This window comes from Cherax quadricarinatus, chromosome 45 (genome assembly GCF_038502225.1).
Source record: "Cherax quadricarinatus isolate ZL_2023a chromosome 45, ASM3850222v1, whole genome shotgun sequence".
NCBI lineage: Eukaryota > Metazoa > Arthropoda > Malacostraca > Decapoda > Parastacidae > Cherax > Cherax quadricarinatus.
In genome coordinates, this window is record NC_091336.1 from 23,537,909 (window position 1) to 23,560,715 (window position 22,807).

Below are 22,807 nucleotides of genomic sequence, written 5' to 3' on the forward strand. Positions count from 1 at the left end.
ATAAAACTATATTACTGAAGGTTCACATACCATGGAAAAATTTATATTTCACATAATAGTTAACTTATCCCAACTACTATTATAATTAATAGTTAACTAGTATGCCACTCCACTTATTACCCATTCAGTAATATAGAAAAAAAAAAATGTCGCATGTTGGCCATGAAATAGTATTTATCTCTAATTCAAACATGATAAAAATTTAGTAAAATTTAAAGAATTACATTTAAATATAATGATTTGATTGCTAAAGAATTAATAGATGTTAAGTATTTCATGTTCACCAGCCCACCCCGATGAGGTCTGCGACTACCGGACTGGACAGGGGGTAAATCGTCCGAAGAAGAATCCTTTGTTGCCAAAGGAAAAATCTTCGTTGCGTGGAACCCCAAACCACGAACCTGGTATGTAACGACATAATCTTAGTTAATAAGAGAATATTATTACATACCAGAGGTACTTTAGGATTATGGGTGGTAGCTAGGTTACCACTCAAAATCTCTCACTAGCAGCAAGCTGCCGATGATATGCTGGCGATCCACAAGATGTGACATTGAGGGAAAGATTTGAAGAAACAGTAGTAAGAGAATAAAAGATTATGTCATTGAGATAAAGGCATGTGAACATAGTTCACTGCCTGAGGTCTGTGGACAATGTCCAACTACCTAACACAATTATTCAGGCCAATGACTGCATGGCACTGTAGATATACAAATACTTTTAATAATCAACAGTCCACCGACTGGAAAACAATTACGAGTCTGGTCAACTAGAAATTCCTAGTGTGAACTGGGTGACCACAATACCAGTCTCTTGTTCCCAGCTCAACCAAAACTCTCCCTCTCCCCCTCCTTCCATTTGAAATGACTGGCTGATTACAGCATGCTGTAACAGCTGATTTCTGTCTCAACGATCCTGTGACCTGTCTTTGGTGTTTTTTGCCTCTCACCTTGGCCATTTTTTGTTGACTGTTTAACTAGAGTGTTACTGATCGCAATCCACAGGCCCACATATCCATAGCAACCTGTTTGATCCAGCACTCAGAAACTATAACCAGTTTCCCCATAATTTTTGTTTAACAATTGTTCTGTCACTATTTCTGATACATTGCTGGTAGAACGTAAATAATCCTGGGACTTTGACACTGTTTGTTTGTCATATCCAAATTTTTTTCTAACACATTGGCCATTTCCCACCAAGGTAGGATTACCAAAAAAGAAGAAACACTTTCACCATCATTCATTTTATCGCTCTCTTGACAGAGGCGAGCCAATACTACATTTCAGTTGCCTCTCCTAACTTGAAATGCTGCAAACCTCCTTGAGAGTGTAGGCACTGTTTCCCACCTTAAGGATTCAAATCTGGCTAACCAGTTTTCCTGAATCCCTTCACAAAGTCACCATGGTCACACTCCAACTGCTCATAAAATTCCAAATGTCATTGGCTTCCACTCCTAACATGCCTGCTGGTTGTCCAAGCTCCTTACACACAAAAGCTCCTTTACCCACTCCCTCCAACCTTCAATAGGACAACCCCTACCCGGCCTACCTTCCACTGCAGATATACTTTCCAAGTCATCCTATTTTCCTACACCTATCTAAATGTCAAATCCACCTCAACAACTCCTCCTGTGCCCTCTGGATGATACTTTTAGTAACCTCCACACATGCTGATCTCCAAGTTACAAATTCTCGGCATAATATTCACACCACAAATTGCCTTCAGATATAGCATCTCCATTGTTTTCAGCCTCCTCCTTGCTGAAACATTCACAACCAATGCTCCGCACCTATATAAGAGTTTTGGAGTGCATAGTGCACTCACATATTTCCCTCTTTGGATCCATGGACAATATTGTCTCAACAGATGCCTCAATGCACCACCCACCTTTTCTCCTTCAATTCCATAGTACCCTTTGTTTTTCATGGATTCATCTGCTAATAAGACCACTCCCAAATATCTGTCTCGGTGGGAGACGGACGACTTGTTGAAAAAAAAAAAAAAAAAAAATTTACTTCCTGCATACGACCTTCCTCCATTCTTTCATTGCCTAAATTTTTTGTTACCCTCATCATGTTGCTCTTTCCTATGTTCACTTTTAATTTCCTTCTACATACCTAACTAAATTTGTTGACCAATCATTGCAACTTCTATTCAGAATCTCTCAAAAGCGCAGTGTCATCACCATAAAGCAACTGTGACAATTCTTACTTGTATCAGATCCAAAATATTTTAATCTCGCATCTCTGCACAGCACTAGCATTCACTTTTTTTGTAACTCCATCTATATGTTAACCAACCAAACATCTTAGATGTTTCGTTCGGATTTTTTTTTTTTTAACCCGAGGGTTAGCAACCCAGGATAACCTAACAAAATCAGTGCGTCATCGAGGACTTTTTAACTTACTTCCATTTGGGTCCTCAATCTTGCCCCCCCAGGATGCAGCCCACTCCAGTCGACTAACACCCAGTTACCTATTTGCTGCTAGGTGAACAGGACAACAGGTGTAAGGAAACACGTCGAAATGTTTCCACCCGCCAGGAATCGAACCCGGGCCCTACGTGTGTGAAGCAGGAGCTTTAGCAGTAGTTGACATGATACAATATTGGACATGCTTGATACAATACTGGACAGGAAAAAATATTAGACATGCTACAATACTTGACATGCTTGCTAGAATACTGGATATGCTTGACACAATGCTACTACCACTATTATTGTTACTACTACGTACTTCTATTATTATTAAAAAGAAGCACTAAGCATGTGTGATTCATACACAAAATACACCAATATTATATGTACAACCTATGATTCACAAAATATTAAAATTTATAACATTGTTACACCTTAACCTTTTCCATTTATGACATTAAAATGATAAATCATAAATATACACCAGAAATAATATATATTAACATTTATGAAATTAAAATAATAATTTTATACATAGTAGGATTAATACAAATATTTATAAATAAATTTTACATCCTGTATATTAAATGTCATATTAATATACATCAGTAAAATGCACATTAACACTTGACAATAAATCATATTTAATAAACATATAGTACATAAAACTATATTACTGAAGGTTCACATACCATGGAAAAATTTATATTTCACATAATAGTTGACTTATCCCAACTACTATTATAATTAATAGTTAACTAGTATGCCACTCCACTTATTACCCATTCAGTAATATAGAAAAAAAAAAATGTCGCATGTTGGCCATGAAATAGTATTTATCTCTAATTCAAACATGATAAAAATTTAGTAAAATTTAAAGAATTACATTTAAATATAATGATTTGATTGCTAAAGAATTAATAGATGTTAAGTATTTCATGTTCACCAGCCCACCCCGATGAGGTCTGCGACTACCGGACTGGACAGGGGGTAAATCGTCCGAAGAAGAATCCTTTGTTGCCAAAGGAAAAATCTTCGTTGCGTGGAACCCCAAACCACGAACCTGGTATGTAACGACATAATCTTAGTTAATAAGAGAATATTATTACATACCAGAGGTACTTTAGGATTATGGGTGGTAGCTAGGTTACCACTCAAAATCTCTCACTAGCAGCAAGCTGCCGATGATATGCTGGCGATCCACAAGATGTGACATTGAGGGAAAGATTTGAAGAAACAGTAGTAAGAGAATAAAAGATTATGTCATTGAGATAAAGGCATGTGAACATAGTTCACTGCCTGAGGTCTGTGGACAATGTCCAACTACCTAACACAATTATTCAGGCCAATGACTGCATGGCACTGTAGATATACAAATACTTTTAATAATCAACAGTCCACCGACTGGAAAACAATTACGAGTCTGGTCAACTAGAAATTCCTAGTGTGAACTGGGTGACCACAATACCAGTCTCTTGTTCCCAGCTCAACCAAAACTCTCCCTCTCCCCCTCCTTCCATTTGAAATGACTGGCTGATTACAGCATGCTGTAACAGCTGATTTCTGTCTCGACGACCCTGTGACCTGTCTTTGGTGTTTTTTGCCTCACACCTTGGCCATTTTTTGTTGACTGTTTAACTAGAGTGTTACTGATCGCAATCCACAGGCCCACATATCCATAGCAACCTGTTTGATCCAGCACTCAGAAACTATAACCAGTTTCCCCATAATTTTTGTTTAACAATTGTTCTGTCACTATTTCTGATACATTGCTGGTAGAACGTAAATAATCCTGGGACTTTGACACTGTTTGTTTGTCATATCCAAATTTTTTTCTAACACATTGGCCATTTCCCACCAAGGTAGGATTACCAAAAAAGAAGAAACACTTTCACCATCATTCATTTTATCGCTCTCTTGACAGAGGCGAGCCAATACTACATTTCAGTTGCCTCTCCTAACTTGAAATGCTGCAAACCTCCTTGAGAGTGTAGGCACTGTTTCCCACCTTAAGGATTCAAATCTGGCTAACCAGTTTTCCTGAATCCCTTCACAAAGTCACCATGGTCACACTCCAACTGCTCATAAAATTCCAAATGTCATTGGCTTCCACTCCTAACATGCCTGCTGGTTGTCCAAGCTCCTTACACACAAAAGCTCCTTTACCCACTCCCTCCAACCTTCAATAGGACAACCCCTACCCGGCCTACCTTCCACTGCAGATATACTTTCCAAGTCATCCTATTTTCCTACACCTATCTAAATGTCAAATCCACCTCAACAACTCCTCCTGTGCCCTCTGGATGATACTTTTAGTAACCTCCACACATGCTGATCTCCAAGTTACAAATTCTCGGCATAATATTCACACCACAAATTGCCTTCAGATATAGCATCTCCATTGTTTTCAGCCTCCTCCTTGCTGAAACATTCACAACCAATGCTCCGCACCTATATAAGAGTTTTGGAGTGCATAGTGCACTCACATATTTCCCTCTTTGGATCCATGGACAATATTGTCTCAACAGATGCCTCAATGCACCACCCACCTTTTCTCCTTCAATTCCATAGTACCCTTTGTTTTTCATGGATTCATCTGCTAATAAGACCACTCCCAAATATCTGTCTCGGTGGGAGACGGACGACTTGTTGAAAAAAAAAAAAAAAAAAAATTTACTTCCTGCATACGACCTTCCTCCATTCTTTCATTGCCTAAATTTTTTGTTACCCTCATCATGTTGCTCTTTCCTATGTTCACTTTTAATTTCCTTCTACATACCTAACTAAATTTGTTGACCAATCATTGCAACTTCTATTCAGAATCTCTCAAAAGCGCAGTGTCATCACCATAAAGCAACTGTGACAATTCTTACTTGTATCAGATCCAAAATATTTTAATCTCGCATCTCTGCACAGCACTAGCATTCACTTTTTTTGTAACTCCATCTATATGTTAACCAACCAAACATCTTAGATGTTTCGTTCGGATTTTTTTTTTTTTTAACCCGAGGGTTAGCAACCCAGGATAACCTAACAAAATCAGTGCGTCATCGAGGACTTTTTAACTTACTTCCATTTGGGTCCTCAATCTTGCCCCCCCAGGATGCAGCCCACTCCAGTCGACTAACACCCAGTTACCTATTTGCTGCTAGGTGAACAGGACAACAGGTGTAAGGAAACACGTCGAAATGTTTCCACCCGCCGGGAATCGAACCCGGGCCCTACGTGTGTGAAGCAGGAGCTTTAGCAGTAGTTGACATGATACAATATTGGACATGCTTGATACAATACTGGACAGGAAAAAATATTAGACATGCTACAATACTTGACATGCTTGCTAGAATACTGGATATGCTTGACACAATGCTACTACCACTATTATTGTTACTACTACGTACTTCTATTATTATTAAAAAGAAGCACTAAGCATGTCTGATTCATACACAAAATACACCAATATTATATGTACAACCTATGATTCACAAAATATTAAAATTTATAACATTGTTACACCTTAACCTTTTCCATTTATGACATTAAAATGATAAATCATAAATATACACCAGAAATAATATATATTAACATTTATGAAATTAAAATAATAATTTTATACATAGTAGGATTAATACAAATATTTATAAATAAATTTTACATCCTGTATATTAAATGTCATATTAATATACATCAGTAAAATGCACATTAACACTTGACAATAAATCATATTTAATAAACATATAGTACATAAAACTATATTACTGAAGGTTCACATACCATGGAAAAATTTATATTTCACATAATAGTTGACTTATCCCAACTACTATTATAATTAATAGTTAACTAGTATGCCACTCCACTTATTACCCATTCAGTAATATAGAAAAAAAAAAATGTCGCATGTTGGCCATGAAATAGTATTTATCTCTAATTCAAACATGATAAAAATTTAGTAAAATTTAAAGAATTACATTTAAATATAATGATTTGATTGCTAAAGAATTAATAGATGTTAAGTATTTCATGTTCACCAGCCCACCCCGATGAGGTCTGCGACTACCGGACTGGACAGGGGGTAAATCGTCCGAAGAAGAATCCTTTGTTGCCAAAGGAAAAATCTTCGTTGCGTGGAACCCCAAACCACGAACCTGGTATGTAACGACATAATCTTAGTTAATAAGAGAATATTATTACATACCAGAGGTACTTTAGGATTATGGGTGGTAGCTAGGTTACCACTCAAAATCTCTCACTAGCAGCAAGCTGCCGATGATATGCTGGCGATCCACAAGATGTGACATTGAGGGAAAGATTTGAAGAAACAGTAGTAAGAGAATAAAAGATTATGTCATTGAGATAAAGGCATGTGAACATAGTTCACTGCCTGAGGTCTGTGGACAATGTCCAACTACCTAACACAATTATTCAGGCCAATGACTGCATGGCACTGTAGATATACAAATACTTTTAATAATCAACAGTCCACCGACTGGAAAACAATTACGAGTCTGGTCAACTAGAAATTCCTAGTGTGAACTGGGTGACCACAATACCAGTCTCTTGTTCCCAGCTCAACCAAAACTCTCCCTCTCCCCCTCCTTCCATTTGAAATGACTGGCTGATTACAGCATGCTGTAACAGCTGATTTCTGTCTCGACGACCCTGTGACCTGTCTTTGGTGTTTTTTGCCTCACACCTTGGCCATTTTTTGTTGACTGTTTAACTAGAGTGTTACTGATCGCAATCCACAGGCCCACATATCCATAGCAACCTGTTTGATCCAGCACTCAGAAACTATAACCAGTTTCCCCATAATTTTTGTTTAACAATTGTTCTGTCACTATTTCTGATACATTGCTGGTAGAACGTAAATAATCCTGGGACTTTGACACTGTTTGTTTGTCATATCCAAATTTTTTTCTAACACATTGGCCATTTCCCACCAAGGTAGGATTACCAAAAAAGAAGAAACACTTTCACCATCATTCATTTTATCGCTCTCTTGACAGAGGCGAGCCAATACTACATTTCAGTTGCCTCTCCTAACTTGAAATGCTGCAAACCTCCTTGAGAGTGTAGGCACTGTTTCCCACCTTAAGGATTCAAATCTGGCTAACCAGTTTTCCTGAATCCCTTCACAAAGTCACCATGGTCACACTCCAACTGCTCATAAAATTCCAAATGTCATTGGCTTCCACTCCTAACATGCCTGCTGGTTGTCCAAGCTCCTTACACACAAAAGCTCCTTTACCCACTCCCTCCAACCTTCAATAGGACAACCCCTACCCGGCCTACCTTCCACTGCAGATATACTTTCCAAGTCATCCTATTTTCCTACACCTATCTAAATGTCAAATCCACCTCAACAACTCCTCCTGTGCCCTCTGGATGATACTTTTAGTAACCTCCACACATGCTGATCTCCAAGTTACAAATTCTCGGCATAATATTCACACCACAAATTGCCTTCAGATATAGCATCTCCATTGTTTTCAGCCTCCTCCTTGCTGAAACATTCACAACCAATGCTCCGCACCTATATAAGAGTTTTGGAGTGCATAGTGCACTCACATATTTCCCTCTTTGGATCCATGGACAATATTGTCTCAACAGATGCCTCAATGCACCACCCACCTTTTCTCCTTCAATTCCATAGTACCCTTTGTTTTTCATGGATTCATCTGCTAATAAGACCACTCCCAAATATCTGTCTCGGTGGGAGACGGACGACTTGTTGAAAAAAAAAAAAAAAAAAAATTTACTTCCTGCATACGACCTTCCTCCATTCTTTCATTGCCTAAATTTTTTGTTACCCTCATCATGTTGCTCTTTCCTATGTTCACTTTTAATTTCCTTCTACATACCTAACTAAATTTGTTGACCAATCATTGCAACTTCTATTCAGAATCTCTCAAAAGCGCAGTGTCATCACCATAAAGCAACTGTGACAATTCTTACTTGTATCAGATCCAAAATATTTTAATCTCGCATCTCTGCACAGCACTAGCATTCACTTTTTTTGTAACTCCATCTATATGTTAACCAACCAAACATCTTAGATGTTTCGTTCGGATTTTTTTTTTTTTAACCCGAGGGTTAGCAACCCAGGATAACCTAACAAAATCAGTGCGTCATCGAGGACTTTTTAACTTACTTCCATTTGGGTCCTCAATCTTGCCCCCCCAGGATGCAGCCCACTCCAGTCGACTAACACCCAGTTACCTATTTGCTGCTAGGTGAACAGGACAACAGGTGTAAGGAAACACGTCGAAATGTTTCCACCCGCCAGGAATCGAACCCGGGCCCTACGTGTGTGAAGCAGGAGCTTTAGCAGTAGTTGACATGATACAATATTGGACATGCTTGATACAATACTGGACAGGAAAAAATATTAGACATGCTACAATACTTGACATGCTTGCTAGAATACTGGATATGCTTGACACAATGCTACTACCACTATTATTGTTACTACTACGTACTTCTATTATTATTAAAAAGAAGCACTAAGCATGTGTGATTCATACACAAAATACACCAATATTATATGTACAACCTATGATTCACAAAATATTAAAATTTATAACATTGTTACACCTTAACCTTTTCCATTTATGACATTAAAATGATAAATCATAAATATACACCAGAAATAATATATATTAACATTTATGAAATTAAAATAATAATTTTATACATAGTAGGATTAATACAAATATTTATAAATAAATTTTACATCCTGTATATTAAATGTCATATTAATATACATCAGTAAAATGCACATTAACACTTGACAATAAATCATATTTAATAAACATATAGTACATAAAACTATATTACTGAAGGTTCACATACCATGGAAAAATTTATATTTCACATAATAGTTGACTTATCCCAACTACTATTATAATTAATAGTTAACTAGTATGCCACTCCACTTATTACCCATTCAGTAATATAGAAAAAAAAAATGTCGCATGTTGGCCATGAAATAGTATTTATCTCTAATTCAAACATGATAAAAATTTAGTAAAATTTAAAGAATTACATTTAAATATAATGATTTGATTGCTAAAGAATTAATAGATGTTAAGTATTTCATGTTCACCAGCCCACCCCGATGAGGTCTGCGACTACCGGACTGGACAGGGGGTAAATCGTCCGAAGAAGAATCCTTTGTTGCCAAAGGAAAAATCTTCGTTGCGTGGAACCCCAAACCACGAACCTGGTATGTAACGACATAATCTTAGTTAATAAGAGAATATTATTACATACCAGAGGTACTTTAGGATTATGGGTGGTAGCTAGGTTACCACTCAAAATCTCTCACTAGCAGCAAGCTGCCGATGATATGCTGGCGATCCACAAGATGTGACATTGAGGGAAAGATTTGAAGAAACAGTAGTAAGAGAATAAAAGATTATGTCATTGAGATAAAGGCATGTGAACATAGTTCACTGCCTGAGGTCTGTGGACAATGTCCAACTACCTAACACAATTATTCAGGCCAATGACTGCATGGCACTGTAGATATACAAATACTTTTAATAATCAACAGTCCACTGACTGGAAAACAATTATGAGTCTGGTCAACCAGAAATTCTTAGTGTGAACTGGGTGACCACAATACCAGTCTCTTGTTCCCAGCTCAGCCAAAACTCTCCCTCCCCCCCTCCTTCCATTTGAAATGACTGACCCTAATTACAGCATGCTGTAACAGCTGATTTGTCTCTACGACCTTGTGAGTTTTTGTAACCTCTCAGCTTGGCCATTTTTTGTTGACTGTTTAACTAGAGTGTTATTGATCGCAATCCACAGGCCCACATATCCATAGCAACCTGTTCGATCCAGCACTCAGAAACTTGAATTATCCAGTTTCCCCATAATTTTTGTTTAACAATTGTTCTGTCACTATTTCTAATATATTGCTGGTAGAACGTAAATAATCCTGGGACTTTGGTACTGTTAGTTCATCATATCCAAACTTTTTTTTAACACATTCGTCATTTCCCACCAAGGTAGGATTACCAAAAAAGATGAAACACTTTCACTATCATTTATTTTATTGCTCTCTTGACAGAGGCGAGGCAATACATTTCAGTTGCCTCTCCTAGCTTGAAATGCTGCAAACCTCCTTGAGAGTGTATTATTATTATTATTATAATCAAAAGAAGCGCTAAGCCACAAGGGCTATACAGCGCTGCAGGGTAGGGAAGGAAGCAAGGGAACTGGATGGCAGAAGGGAGGGGGGATGATCAGCAGGTTACAGAAAACAGCGGGGCAGGGGATAGTACGGGGGTAGAGGGTAGCAAGAGATACAAGTAGAAAGGGCTGAAAGTATCAGAATTTGTGAAGTAAGTCAGTCGTTGTCAAAAAGTCAATGAGAGAGTCCGGATGAAAGGTGGGTCCATCAGCGAGAAGGGAAGGTAAAGAGAGAGCAGCGGGGCGAAGACGACGACAGAGGTAAATTCTGCGTGCTCGTTGATAAAGTGGGCAGTCCAACAGAATGTGGCTGACTGATAATGGAGCTTGGCAATTCTCACAGAGAGGAGCAAGACGCCTCTCCATGAGATATCCATGAGTAAGACGAGTATGGCCAATGCGAAGACGGGAGAGAGTAGTCTCCCAACCTCGACACTGGTGATAAGAAGACGGCCAGTAACCTATACTCGGTTTAATAGACTGAAGTTTGTTGCCGAGCATAGTAGACCAACGTTGTTGCCAACGGGTGTGAAGGTGGGAAGATATTACAGCAAAATAGTCCGTACATGGAATACCTCTATAAGAAACTGATAGGTCATGTACTGCTGACCGCCCAGCAGTGTCTGCCTGTTCATTGCCCTGTACGTCAACATGACCAGGGACCCAACAAAAAACAATATCTTTATGCTTAGTAAAGATGCGGCGTAGCCAAAGTTGGATACGGAGGACTAAGGGGTGAGGTGTATCAAATTTTTGTATAGCCTGTAAAGCACTAAGGGAGTCTGAGACAACCACAAATGATGACACAGGCATAGATGCAATACGGATAAGTGCTGTAAGGATGGCATATAATTCAGCAGTAAAAATACTAGCTGAAGATAGTAAATGCCCTTGTACGACGCTGTCCGGAAACACTGCTGCGAATCCTACGCCGTCAGAAGACTTAGAGCCATCTGTGTACACAGCAATGGCATGAGAATGAGAGTGAAAGTGGTCAAGAAAAAGAGAGCGGGAAGCGACCGTAGACAGTTGGGCTTTCGAGCAAGGGAGGGAGAAAGAACAGACTCGAACAGCTGGAACTTCCCAGGGGGGTAGGGAAAAGTGAGATGCTACATGTACATAGAAAGGTGGTAGTTGAAGAGAAGACAAGAGCGAATGAAGGCGAAGAGAGAAGGGACGGACTAAGCAGGGGCGGCGAACAAATAAAGAATGTCTACTAATATCAGTGACCATTCTATAAATGGAAGGATTGCGGAGATCATGAGAGCGTACATAGTAGCGCAGGCAATGGGCATCACGGCGATCGGATAAGGATGGAACGTTCGCTTCTGCATAGAGGCTTTCGACAGGGGAAGAGCGAAAAGCACCAAGGCATAAACGTAATCCTTGGTGATGAATGGGGTTAAGGTTAGAGAGAGTAGCAGGAGATGCCGCTGAATAGATCTGGTCACCATAATCAAGTTTCGATAAAATAAGGGTGGAATGTAGGTGAAGGAGGGTTCGACGATCAGCTCCCCACGAAAGATGAGCAAGGGTTTTAAGAAGGTTCAGCCGGCTGTGACAAGTTGCCTTCAGAGAGGTAATGTGAGGTTTCCAGGATAACCTACGATCAAAGAGGAGGCCCAGAAACTTGACTGTATCACGTTCAGGGATACGTGAGCCATAGAGGTACAAAGGATGATCAGAGATGACAGAGCGTCTAGTGAGAGTGATTTGGTGGGTTTTAGTGCTGGAAAATTTAAACCCATGTGTGGTGGCCCAATTGGAAACACGGTCGACTGCATGCTGGAGAGAAACTGTAAGGAGGTGACAGTCAGCGCCTGCACAGGCAATAGCGAAGTCATCAACATAGAGTGATGACCAAATATTTGATGGAAGACTAGAGGCCAAATCATTAATAGCAAGGAGAAAAAGTGTTGTGCTCAGAACACATCCCTGGGGGACACCTTCAGCTTGGACAAAGTCCGGGGAGAGCACATTATTAACCCGAACACGGAAATGCCTGTCAGTTAAAAAGTTCTTAAGGAAGGATGGTAGATTGCCTCGAAGGCCTAAGGAGTGGCCTTGGGCTAAAATATTATACCTCCAAGTTGTGTCATATGCCTTCTCAAGGTCAAAAAATATGGCAATAACTGAGTGGTTATTCGCAAAGGCATTACGAACATACGTATCCAAGCGCAGTAAGGGGTCTATGGTAGAACGTCCCTTACGAAAGCCATATTGACGAGTGGAGAGACTGTTGTGTGTCTCTAAATACCACACTAAACGTCTATTTACTAGACGTTCCATTACTTTGCAAACTGCACTGGTAAGAGCAATGGGACGATAGTGGGAGGTTTCATGTCCCGTAGTGCCTGGTTTGCGGAAAGGGAGAACAATGGCGGATTTCCACAGCTGTGGAAGAACTCCTTGTGACCAAATAAGATTGTAAAGGCGTAATAGGACTGCAAGGGCTGACTGATGTAAATGTTGTAGCATACGAATATGAATGTCGTCGGGCCCAGCTGCCGATGATCGACAAGCTGAGAGTGTTGCCTCCAGTTCTTGAAGTGTAAAAGGCACATTATACTGTTCTTCTCTGAGAGAAGAGAAGTCCAAGGGTGCTAACTCTCTGGCAGACTTTGAGGAAAGAAATGAGGGGCATAGATGGAGTCCCTGAGAAATACGGACCAGATGATTGCCAATTTCATTGGCAACATCTAGTGGGTTTGCTATATCAACACCGGCAACCCGCAGAACAGGAGCCGGGTCAGGAGAATATTTACCACTCAGTTTTCGTACTTTTTTCCAGACTGCACTCATAGAGGAAGCAGAGGTGATGGTGGAGACATAATCTCGCCAGCAAGTGCGTTTAGCATCACGGATGACACGGCGAGCGATCGCACGCTTCTGTTTAAAATCAAGGAGTCGCTCTGTGGTTCTATTGCACCGGTACCTGCCCCATGCAGCGCGTTTCAAACGTACTGCACGAGCACAAGCAGGAGACCACCAAGGCACGCATTTCTGAGAATGCCTGCCCGAAGTTTGGGGTATAGAATGAGAAGCTGCGGTGAAAACGGAGGACGAGAAGAGGTGTAAAAGCTCATCGATGGAGGACGAAGAAGGAACCTCTTTAAAAACAGTCAGGTGTGAGTAAAGGTTCCAATTTGCCCGATTAAATTGCCAGCGTGGGGTGCGAAGAGGTGGCGAATATGAAGGGGAAGTAAGAATGATTGGGAAATGATCACTGTCATGTAAGTCCGGGAGAACAGACCAAGTAAAGTCTAATGCGGCGGAGGAAGAGCAAACTGAGAGATCGATGCAAGAGAGAGTATGAGTCCGAGGATCAAAATGGGTGTGAGTACCTGTATTTAAAACATGGAGGGGGTGGGTGGCAAGAAAAGCCTCTAACTGAATTCCACGGGAATCACAGTGAGACCCTCCCCAGAGGAAATGGTGGGCATTAAAATCACCAAGTAACAGAATCGGTGGCGGTAATGACGAAACAAGGAAGGCAAAATCCGGAATAGATAATGCCCGAGAAGGAGAGAGATATAAAGAACAGAGCGTATACCACCTATGTAAGTGGATACGGGCTGCTGTGTAATGCAGCGAAGTATGAATAAATAGCTGATGGTACGGAATATCAGTGCGGAGAAGAAGGGCACTTTCATTAAAGGTCCCATCAGGAAAAGGATCTGAAGAATACAATAAATTATAGCCTGAGATGTGAGAAATAACAGCAGAGTGTAATTTTGGTTCCTGTAAGCAAACACCAACAGGGGTAAACTGGGAGAGTAACATCTGAAGCTCACCCCGATTACCCCTGAGGCCGCGTATATTCCACTGTAAAAAGGCCATGATTGGTAATGATAAAGATACTTGAAATCCGCAGGTAAGGGTTCCTACGGACTAGAAGGGTTAGAAAAGTCCACATGCGGAGGCAGTGGAAAATGTTTAAGCAGCGAAGGAACGGTGCGCTGTGAAGAAAGGAGTTGCGCAGATGGAGCAGAGGAGAGTGAAAGAGCGGAAGGTGGATCAGTGTCCATTGATGGTTTGGTCTCTGCAATATATTCAGAGATTGCTTCAAGTGTTTCGGAATTCAGAGATGTCGTATGGGAGACAATATTGGGAATGGTAGGGGGAGGATGAGTAAAGATTGGAACTGTATTGGACTGTACCAAGGTAGGGGGGGGCGAAAGGGTGGAGGGAACTGGAGAAGCGTGGCAGGGGACAGAAGAGACAGGAACCTGGGAGGTGGCAGAAGAGGAAGAAACTTGGGAGGGAACAGGGGAGGAAGGTACATTACGAGGAGGAGGGTGAACCTCTGCACTTGTAACTGAGCCAGTGAGAGGGGAAGAACTAGGGACAGAGACAGGGAGGGTAAAATGAGGAGGTGGAAGATGGGTAGGAGGTGTTACCGGACCTTTTTTTGACTTTTGAGAAGTAGAGGGACGATTGGGAAGAGGTGTCGTACGAGGTCTCGTCGATACTGAGGCTTGTAAGAGAGAACTCGAAGAAGCGAGATTAGACTGAGGCGTTGAAGTAGGGACGTCTGAGCCGAGGACAGCAAAAGGATTAGATACAGGAGTGATTATGGGAGAGGTAACCACAGAGGTGGGTGTAGAAGATGGGATACCAGAAGTGGGGGGACGTTTTGAAACACGGGAATAAGAAACACGTGGGAGTCTCCCTTGGAGGCGGAGATGAGAAACTGCCATGGCATAAGGGAGACCTTCTGTCTCTTTGAGGTAACGGATTTCCCGCTCGTTTAAATAGACCTGACAATGGCGAGAGTACGAAGGGTGAGCCTCATGACAGTTAAGGCAAGAGGGAGATCGATTGCAAGACGTATTAGAATGGTCATCGGCACCACAGACTGGGCATTCGGCGATAGATCTGCAATATTTCGCTGGATGGCCAAATCGCCAGCAATTTCTACACTGTTGTGGTGTAGGGATCACCTTTCGAACTTGTAACCGATGTCCTGCTATATAAACGGAGGATGGGAGTTCTCGGCTGTCAAAAGTTAAACGAGCCACATTGCTAGGGTATCGTCTCCGCCCACGGGCAGGAAGAACGTAAGTGTCTACCTTGAGGATTGGGAGATCTTGGAGTTCCAGCTGTTCTAGAATGTCGGTGCCACATGTCTGGAAATTTTGTTGAACTATGGTATGGGGCAGAATAACGGTACCACTACAAGAATTGAGGGAATGATGTTTTTCAAGGGTGACAGGAACAGTATCTATATGGGAAAGACGAGAGAGCTCACGAGCCTGGGTAGCATTCTGTACGGTAATGATGCGCGTACCGCTCTTAAGAGCATGAAAAGAAATATCTTTACCAACATGGCGTAGGAGTGCCTTGCCAATACTATGGTCAGAAAGATAGGCAGTAGAGGAAGTTGGTCGTAAAGTGAAGAATTTAGTCCACTGTTCAGTCTGAAACTGAGCGTGGAAAGGTAGTGAAGGACGTGTCGATCGTTTCTGAGAAGAACGAGAAGGTGAAGGTGGAGAAGTATCATCAGCAGGTAATTGTCATTGACGTTTAGGCGTGGGACCAGAGTTGGTCCGACGTGGAACGGGTCGGCGATTTGAAAATTGCCGCACCGTAGAGGGAGAGGCCGGAAGCATAGTCAGAGGAGAGCGAAGGTCTGATAAATCGAAGGAGTCAGTCGAGGCCTCAGTACCTGAAGCGGGTGAGGAAACAGCACCGGCAATAGGTACAGAGGCATGAGGAATGTCTGAAGAGTGGTCCAAAGACGAGGCGGGGTCAGAACGAGGTGCGGTATCAAGAAGGGGCCCGGGGGTACCAGGTTCATGGACTAGGGCTGCCATGGTTAGGTTACTTCTTTCTTTTTGTTTTTAAGAAAAAAAAAGAAAGAAGAAAAGAAAATAAAAATAAAAAAAAGAAAAAAAAAGGGGGGACCGGGGAGGGATAGTTCCTAGGAGGAATGAAAGGGCCAGAAATCTCCCTCCGCGCCCAAGAGGACTCGACACCGCTAGTAGCGCAGATGCAGCATGGAACCCGTGCCATACCCTACCCTTCATGCCAGTAAACCAGCAATCTGGGATAGCAACCTCACATCTGCCGAGCTACCTCGGTGGACAAAAGAGAGGGCGGCCGGATATCCGCCACAAAGCATACCTCCTTCAGCCACCACCCCCGGAATCCGAAAGGTGGCTTCCAGAGATACACCCGTCGCCCAAAAGACACCCAAAGCTACTCCGGGATACCGGAGAGGGATCGGGACATCCCTAGGCAATCCAGATTCCACGGCAAACTACGCCACCGCCAAGAAACCTCAACGGAATGGGATGGACCCCGGTGTCCTTTCCCCTACCTAGGAACTAGCGCGCCTGTGGGAGAAATCACGAAGGCTAAAAAGAGGAAGGGCAAAAGGGAGGGGTGAGGAGGAGGAGGAGGAATGGAAAAAGGGGAGGATGGGGAGGATGGGATAGGGGAGGGGAGAATGGGGGGTAATTAGGTTCGGTCTGAGGAAGAAGACCGACAGGGCTAATTCCTCAGACCAAGAGCCTCTTCACCACGCCAAGGAGCCCCCCTTGAAGAGGCTTGAGAGTGTAGGCACTGTGTTTCCCACCTTAAGGATTCAAATCTGGCTAACCAGTTTTCCTGAATCCCTTCACAAAGTCACCATGGTCACACTCCAACTGCTCATAAAATTCCAAATGTAATTGGCCTCCACTACTAACATGCCTGCTGGTTGTCCATGCTCCTTACACACAAAACCTCCTTTACCCACTCCCTCCAACCTTCGATAGGACAACCCCTACCCGGCCTACCTTCCACTACAGATATACTTTCCAAGTCATCCTATTTTCCTACACCTATCTAAATGTCAAATCCACCTCAACAACTCCTCCTGTGCCCTCTGGATGATACTTTTAGTAACCTCCACACATGCTGATCTCCAAGTTACAAATTCTCGGCATAATATTCACACCACAAATTGCCTTCAGATATGGCATCTCAATTGTTTCCAGCCTCCTCCTTGCTGTAACATTCACAACCAATGCTTCACACCTACATAAGAGTTTTGGTGTGACTATGCTCTCATATATTTCCCTCTTTGGATCCATGGTCAATATTCTTTGTCTCCACAGATGCCTCAATGCACCACCCACCTTTTCTCCTTCAATTCCATAGTACCCTTTGTTTTTCATGGATTCATCTGGTAATAAGACCGCTCCCAAATATCTGCCTCGATGGGAGACGGCAGACTTGTTGAAAAAAAAGAAAAAAATTTACTTCCTGCATACGACCTTCCTCCATTCTTTCATTGCCTAAATTTTTTGTTACCCTCATCATGTTGCTCTTTCCTATGTTCACTTTTAATTTCCTTCTACATACCCAACTAAATTTGTTGACCAATCATTGCAACTTCTCTTCAGAATCTCTCAAAAGCACAGTATCATCACCATAAAGCAACTGTGACAATTATTACTTGTATCAGATCCAAAATATTTTAATCTCACATCTCTGCACAGCACTAGCATTTACTTTTTTTGTAACTCCATCTATATGATGACCAACCAAACATCTTAGATGTTTTGTTCGGATTTTTTTTTTTTAACCCAAGGGTTAGCAACCCAGGATAACCTAACAAAGTCAGTGCGTCATCAAGGACTGTCTAACTTACTTCCATTTGGGTCCTCAATCTTGCCCCCCAGGATGCAACCCACTCCAGTCACCTAGTCACTCCAGTCACCCAGGTACCTATTTGCTGCTAGGTGAACAGGCAACAGGTGTAAGGAAACACGTCGAAATGTTTCCACCCGCCGGGAATCGAACCCGGGCCCTACGTGTGTGAAGCAGGAGCTTTAGCAGTAGTCGACATGCTACAATATTGGACATGCTTGATACAATACTGGACAGGAGAAAATATTAGACATGCTACAATACTGGACATGCTTGCTAGAATACTGGATATGCTTGACACAATGCTACTACCACTATTATTGTTACTACTACGTACTTCTATTATTAAAAAGAAGCACTAAGCATGTGTGATTCATACACAAAATACACCAATATTATACGTACAACCTATGATTCACAAAATATTAAAATTTATAACATTGTTACACCTTAACCTTTTCTATTTATGACATTAAAATGATAATTCATAAATATACACCAGAAATAATATATATTAACATTTATGAAATTAAAATAATCATTTTATACATAGTAGAATTAATACAAATATATATAAATAAATGTCATAGTAATATACATCAGTAAAATGCAAATTAACACTGGACAATAAATCATATTTAATAACCATATAGAACATAATAACACTATATTACTGAAGGGTCACATACCATGGAAAAAGTTATATTTCACTTATTAGTTAACTTATCCCATCTACTACTATAAATAATAGTTAACTAGTATGCCAAAATACACCAATATTATACGTACAACCTAAGATTTACAAAATATTAACATTTATAACATTGTTACAGCTTAACCTTTTCCATTCATGACATTAAAATAATAAATCATAAATATATACCCGAAATAATATATATTAACATTTATGAAATTAAAATAACCATTTCATATACACCAGTAAAATGCAAATTAATACCGGACAATAAATCATATTTAATAAACAGAGTACATAGTAAAACTATATTACTGAAGGTTTACAAACCATGGAAAAATTTATATTTCACATAATAGTTAATTTATCCCATCTACTACTATAAATAATAGTTAACTAGTATGCCACTCCACTTATTACCCATTCAGTAAAATAGAAAAAAAAATGTCACATGTTGGCCATGAAATAGTATTTACCTCTATTTCAAATATATAAAAATTTAGTAAAATTTAAATAATTACATCTAAAAATAATGACTTGATTGCTAAAGAATTAAGAGATGTTAAGTATTTCATGTTCACTGGCCCACCCCGATGAGATCTGTGACTACTGGACCGGACACGGGGTAAAGCGTTCGAAGAAGAATCCTTTGATGCGAAAGGAAAAATCTTTGTTGCGTGGAACCCCAAACCACGAACCTGGTATGTAACGACATACTCTTAATAAATAAGAGAATGTTACTACATACCAGAGGTACTTTAGGATAATGGGTGGTAGCTAGGTTACCACTCAAAATCTCTCACCAGCTGCAAGCTGCCGATGATATGCTGGCAATCCACTATATGTGGTGTTGAGGAGAAGGTCAGAAGAAACAGCAGTAAAAGAATAAAAGATTAAGATTATATGATTGTGATAAAGGCATGTGAACATAGTTCACTTCCTGAGGTCTGTGGACAATGTCCAACTACCTAACACAATTATTCAGTCCACAGACTCCATGGCACTGTAGATATATAAATATATTTTTATGACTGTTCAGTCAACTGACTGGTAAATTATTGATCACAGTCCACTAACTGGATAGCACTGTATATGTACAAATGCATTTCATTATCATTCACAGTTCACAGACTGGAAAATGGTTCAGAGAACGAATGCTGATCCAATAAGTTGAAAGAAGGTTTTCAGGTTATTAACCAAGAACTTAATAAAGCAAAGTAGAGAGGCATATTTTCAATGGGTTCCTCCAGTCCTTCCATTTGATGCTACACACAAGTTGACAACATCCAATAACAACTCACTATTATATAAACATGGGCAGGCATAAAAAAACTTGGCCAAACATACTGCTTGATCCAGGAATCAAATCTGGATCCTTTTAGCTGTGAGCCAAGTGCTCAGCCACTGAAAAATGGAGAGTCCATTAATTTAACTGACAGAACAGTAGCTCCTTCACTGGGTACAAACATTTTCCTGATGTATTACAAGTGCACTTATTTAAGCATGAAACATCAGGTCAACTGTTCCAAGTTGACACTGGTAACCACCTCAAAGAATGGCAAGAAAAATGCCTTAAGCATTTTTTACCTTAAGTCTTGCTCCTATTTTTAAAACGGACAAAGCAGTGTTCCTGGAGTATTAACTTAAGTTTCCTAACTTTTCAATTTACAAACTGGAAAAGGTGCCTTGCTGATTGCAGTGCCTGACTACTCAAGTCATGGCTTGCAGTTTATACCATAGACATGCAGCTGATGATGAAAATAAACTTTGGCTTTCTTCCCTGCCTAGTCTTTACTAAACAATGAAGCAGTGAGTATTATCACAACGTATTAAATCTGCTAGAATAGTTAGAATGCAGCCAGGGTCTAAAGCAGGGAGAGGACAGACATCAAGACACTGGTCATTGTGTCAATTTTAAAGTGAACATCGACTGCTCGAGTCTATACCCAAGGTTTTTGCCCCATACTTGCCCTGCAGATTTAGCAGGGCATTTTCCAGCAACAGCAACACCCACAGGCAAATTCCAGTGCACAAGTGCAGGTACCTCCAGTGATGGTGGTACTCTTGCACAGCCTGCCCTGTCTTAGGGCAACCAACCCCCATCCCTGAAAAGGGAAATTTCTGAGGCACAATTTCCAGACCTGGAGAACTTCCAAGTTGGATTAGGCATATCCAAACAAATGGTCACCGTTACCAGCAGCACAGAATATCTGTTGATATTGTCACTCGTTTCAATAGACACTGATGCCTAATTCCCAGTGTAAGCTGAGAGTGCTATAGCTGCCAGTAGACACCATAGGCATTGTTTGCTACGCTACCAACATGACCACCATAATCAAAATCTCTCACCAGCAGCAAGCTGCTGATGATATGCTGTCGATCCACAAGTTGTGGCATTGAGGGAAAGATTTGAGGAAACAGTAGTAAGAGAATAAAAGATTGTCATTGAGATAAAGGCATGTGAACATAGTTCACTGCCTGAGGTCTGTGGACAATGTCCAACTACCTAACACAAATATTCAGTCCACTGACTGCATGGTGCTGTAGATATATAACTACTTTTATTACTATTCACAGTCCACCGACTGGTAAACAATTATGAGTCTGGTAAACCAGGAATTCCTATATTATTATTATAATCAAAAAGAAGCGCTAAGCCACAAGGGCTATACAGCGCTGCAGGGCAGGAAGGAAGCGAGGGCATCAGGTGGCAAAAGGGAGGTGGATGAGTAATAGGTTACGGATAACAGCGGAGCAGTGGATGGTGAAAGGGTAAAGGGCAGCAGGAGACTGAGCTAAAAAGGGGAGTGCGTAAGGTATCATCATCAGAGTTTGTGGAGTAAATCAGTCGTTGTCAAGAAGTTAATGAGAGAGTCAGGATTAAAGGAGGGTCCATCAGAAAAAAGGGAAGGTAAAGAGAGAGTAGTAGAACGAAGACGGCGTTGGAGGTAAATTCTGCGTGCTTGTTGATAGAGAGGGCAGTCTAACAGAATGTGGCTAATCGATACTGGAACTTGACACTGCTCACAGAGAGGTACAGGGTGCCTCTCCATGAGATACCCGTGAGTAAGACGAGTGTGGCCAATGCGAAGACGGGAGAGAGTGGTCTCCCAACAACGGCACTGATGACAAGAAGACGGCCAGTAACTATAGTAGTGTGAATTGGGTGACCACAATACTAGTCTCCTGTTCCCAGCTCAACCAAAACTCTCCCTCCCATTCTTCCATTTGAAATGAATGACTCTGATTACAGTATGCTGTAACAGCTAATTTATGTCTCGATGACCTTGCGACCTGTCTCTGGAGTTTTTGTAACCTCTCAGCCTGGCCATTTTTTGTTGTTGATTGCCAGTGTTATTGCTGACAATCCACAGGCCCACATATCCATAACAGCCTGCTTGATCCAGCACTTGGAAACTATAATTATACAGTTTCATAAGAACATAAGAACATAAGAAAGGAGGAACACTGCAGGAGGCCTGCTGGCCCATACTAGGCAGGTCCTTTACAATTCATCCCACTAACAAAACATTTACCCAACCCAATTTTCAATGCTACCCAAGAAATAAGCTCTGATGTGAAAGTCCCACTCAAATCCAACCCTTCCCACTCATGTACTTATCCAACCTAGATTTGAAACTACCCAAAGTCCTAGCCTCAATAACCCAACTAGGTAGACTGTTCCACTCATCAACTACCCTATTTCCAAACCAATACTTTCCTATGTCCTTTCTAAATCTAAACTTATCTAATTTAAATCCATTACTGCGGGTTCTCTCTTGGAGAGACATCCTCAAGACCTTATTAATATCCCCTTTATTAATACCTATCTTCCACTTATACACTTCGATCAGGTCTCCCCT

General features: G+C 41.0%; 1 protein-coding gene across 1 annotated transcript; it reads left to right on the forward strand.

The window, feature by feature from the left end:
• Window positions 1-207: 207 nt before the first annotated feature.
• LOC128694858 (uncharacterized) lies at window positions 208-9,646 on the forward strand. Its single transcript, XM_070094365.1, has 4 exons — window positions 208-404; window positions 3,366-3,482; window positions 6,445-6,561; window positions 9,522-9,646. The coding sequence occupies exons 1-4, from the start codon at window positions 263-265 to the stop codon at window positions 9,644-9,646; spliced, it is 501 nt and encodes a 166-aa protein (XP_069950466.1). The 5' UTR covers window positions 208-262.
• Window positions 9,647-22,807: the final 13,161 nt, after the last annotated feature.

What these genes read in the sequence shown, in the direction of transcription:
- LOC128694858 (XM_070094365.1), top strand. Translation starts at nt 263, where the DNA reads ATGTTAAGTATTTCATGTTCACCAGCCCACCCCGATGAGGTCTGCGAC. An exon ending in AACCCCAAACCACGAACCTG is followed by an intron (nt 3,483 to 6,444) that starts GTATGTAACGAC and finishes CATGTTCACCAG; the next exon opens with CCCACCCCGATGAGGTCTGC. An exon ending in AACCCCAAACCACGAACCTG is followed by an intron (nt 6,562 to 9,521) that starts GTATGTAACGAC and finishes CATGTTCACCAG; the next exon opens with CCCACCCCGATGAGGTCTGC.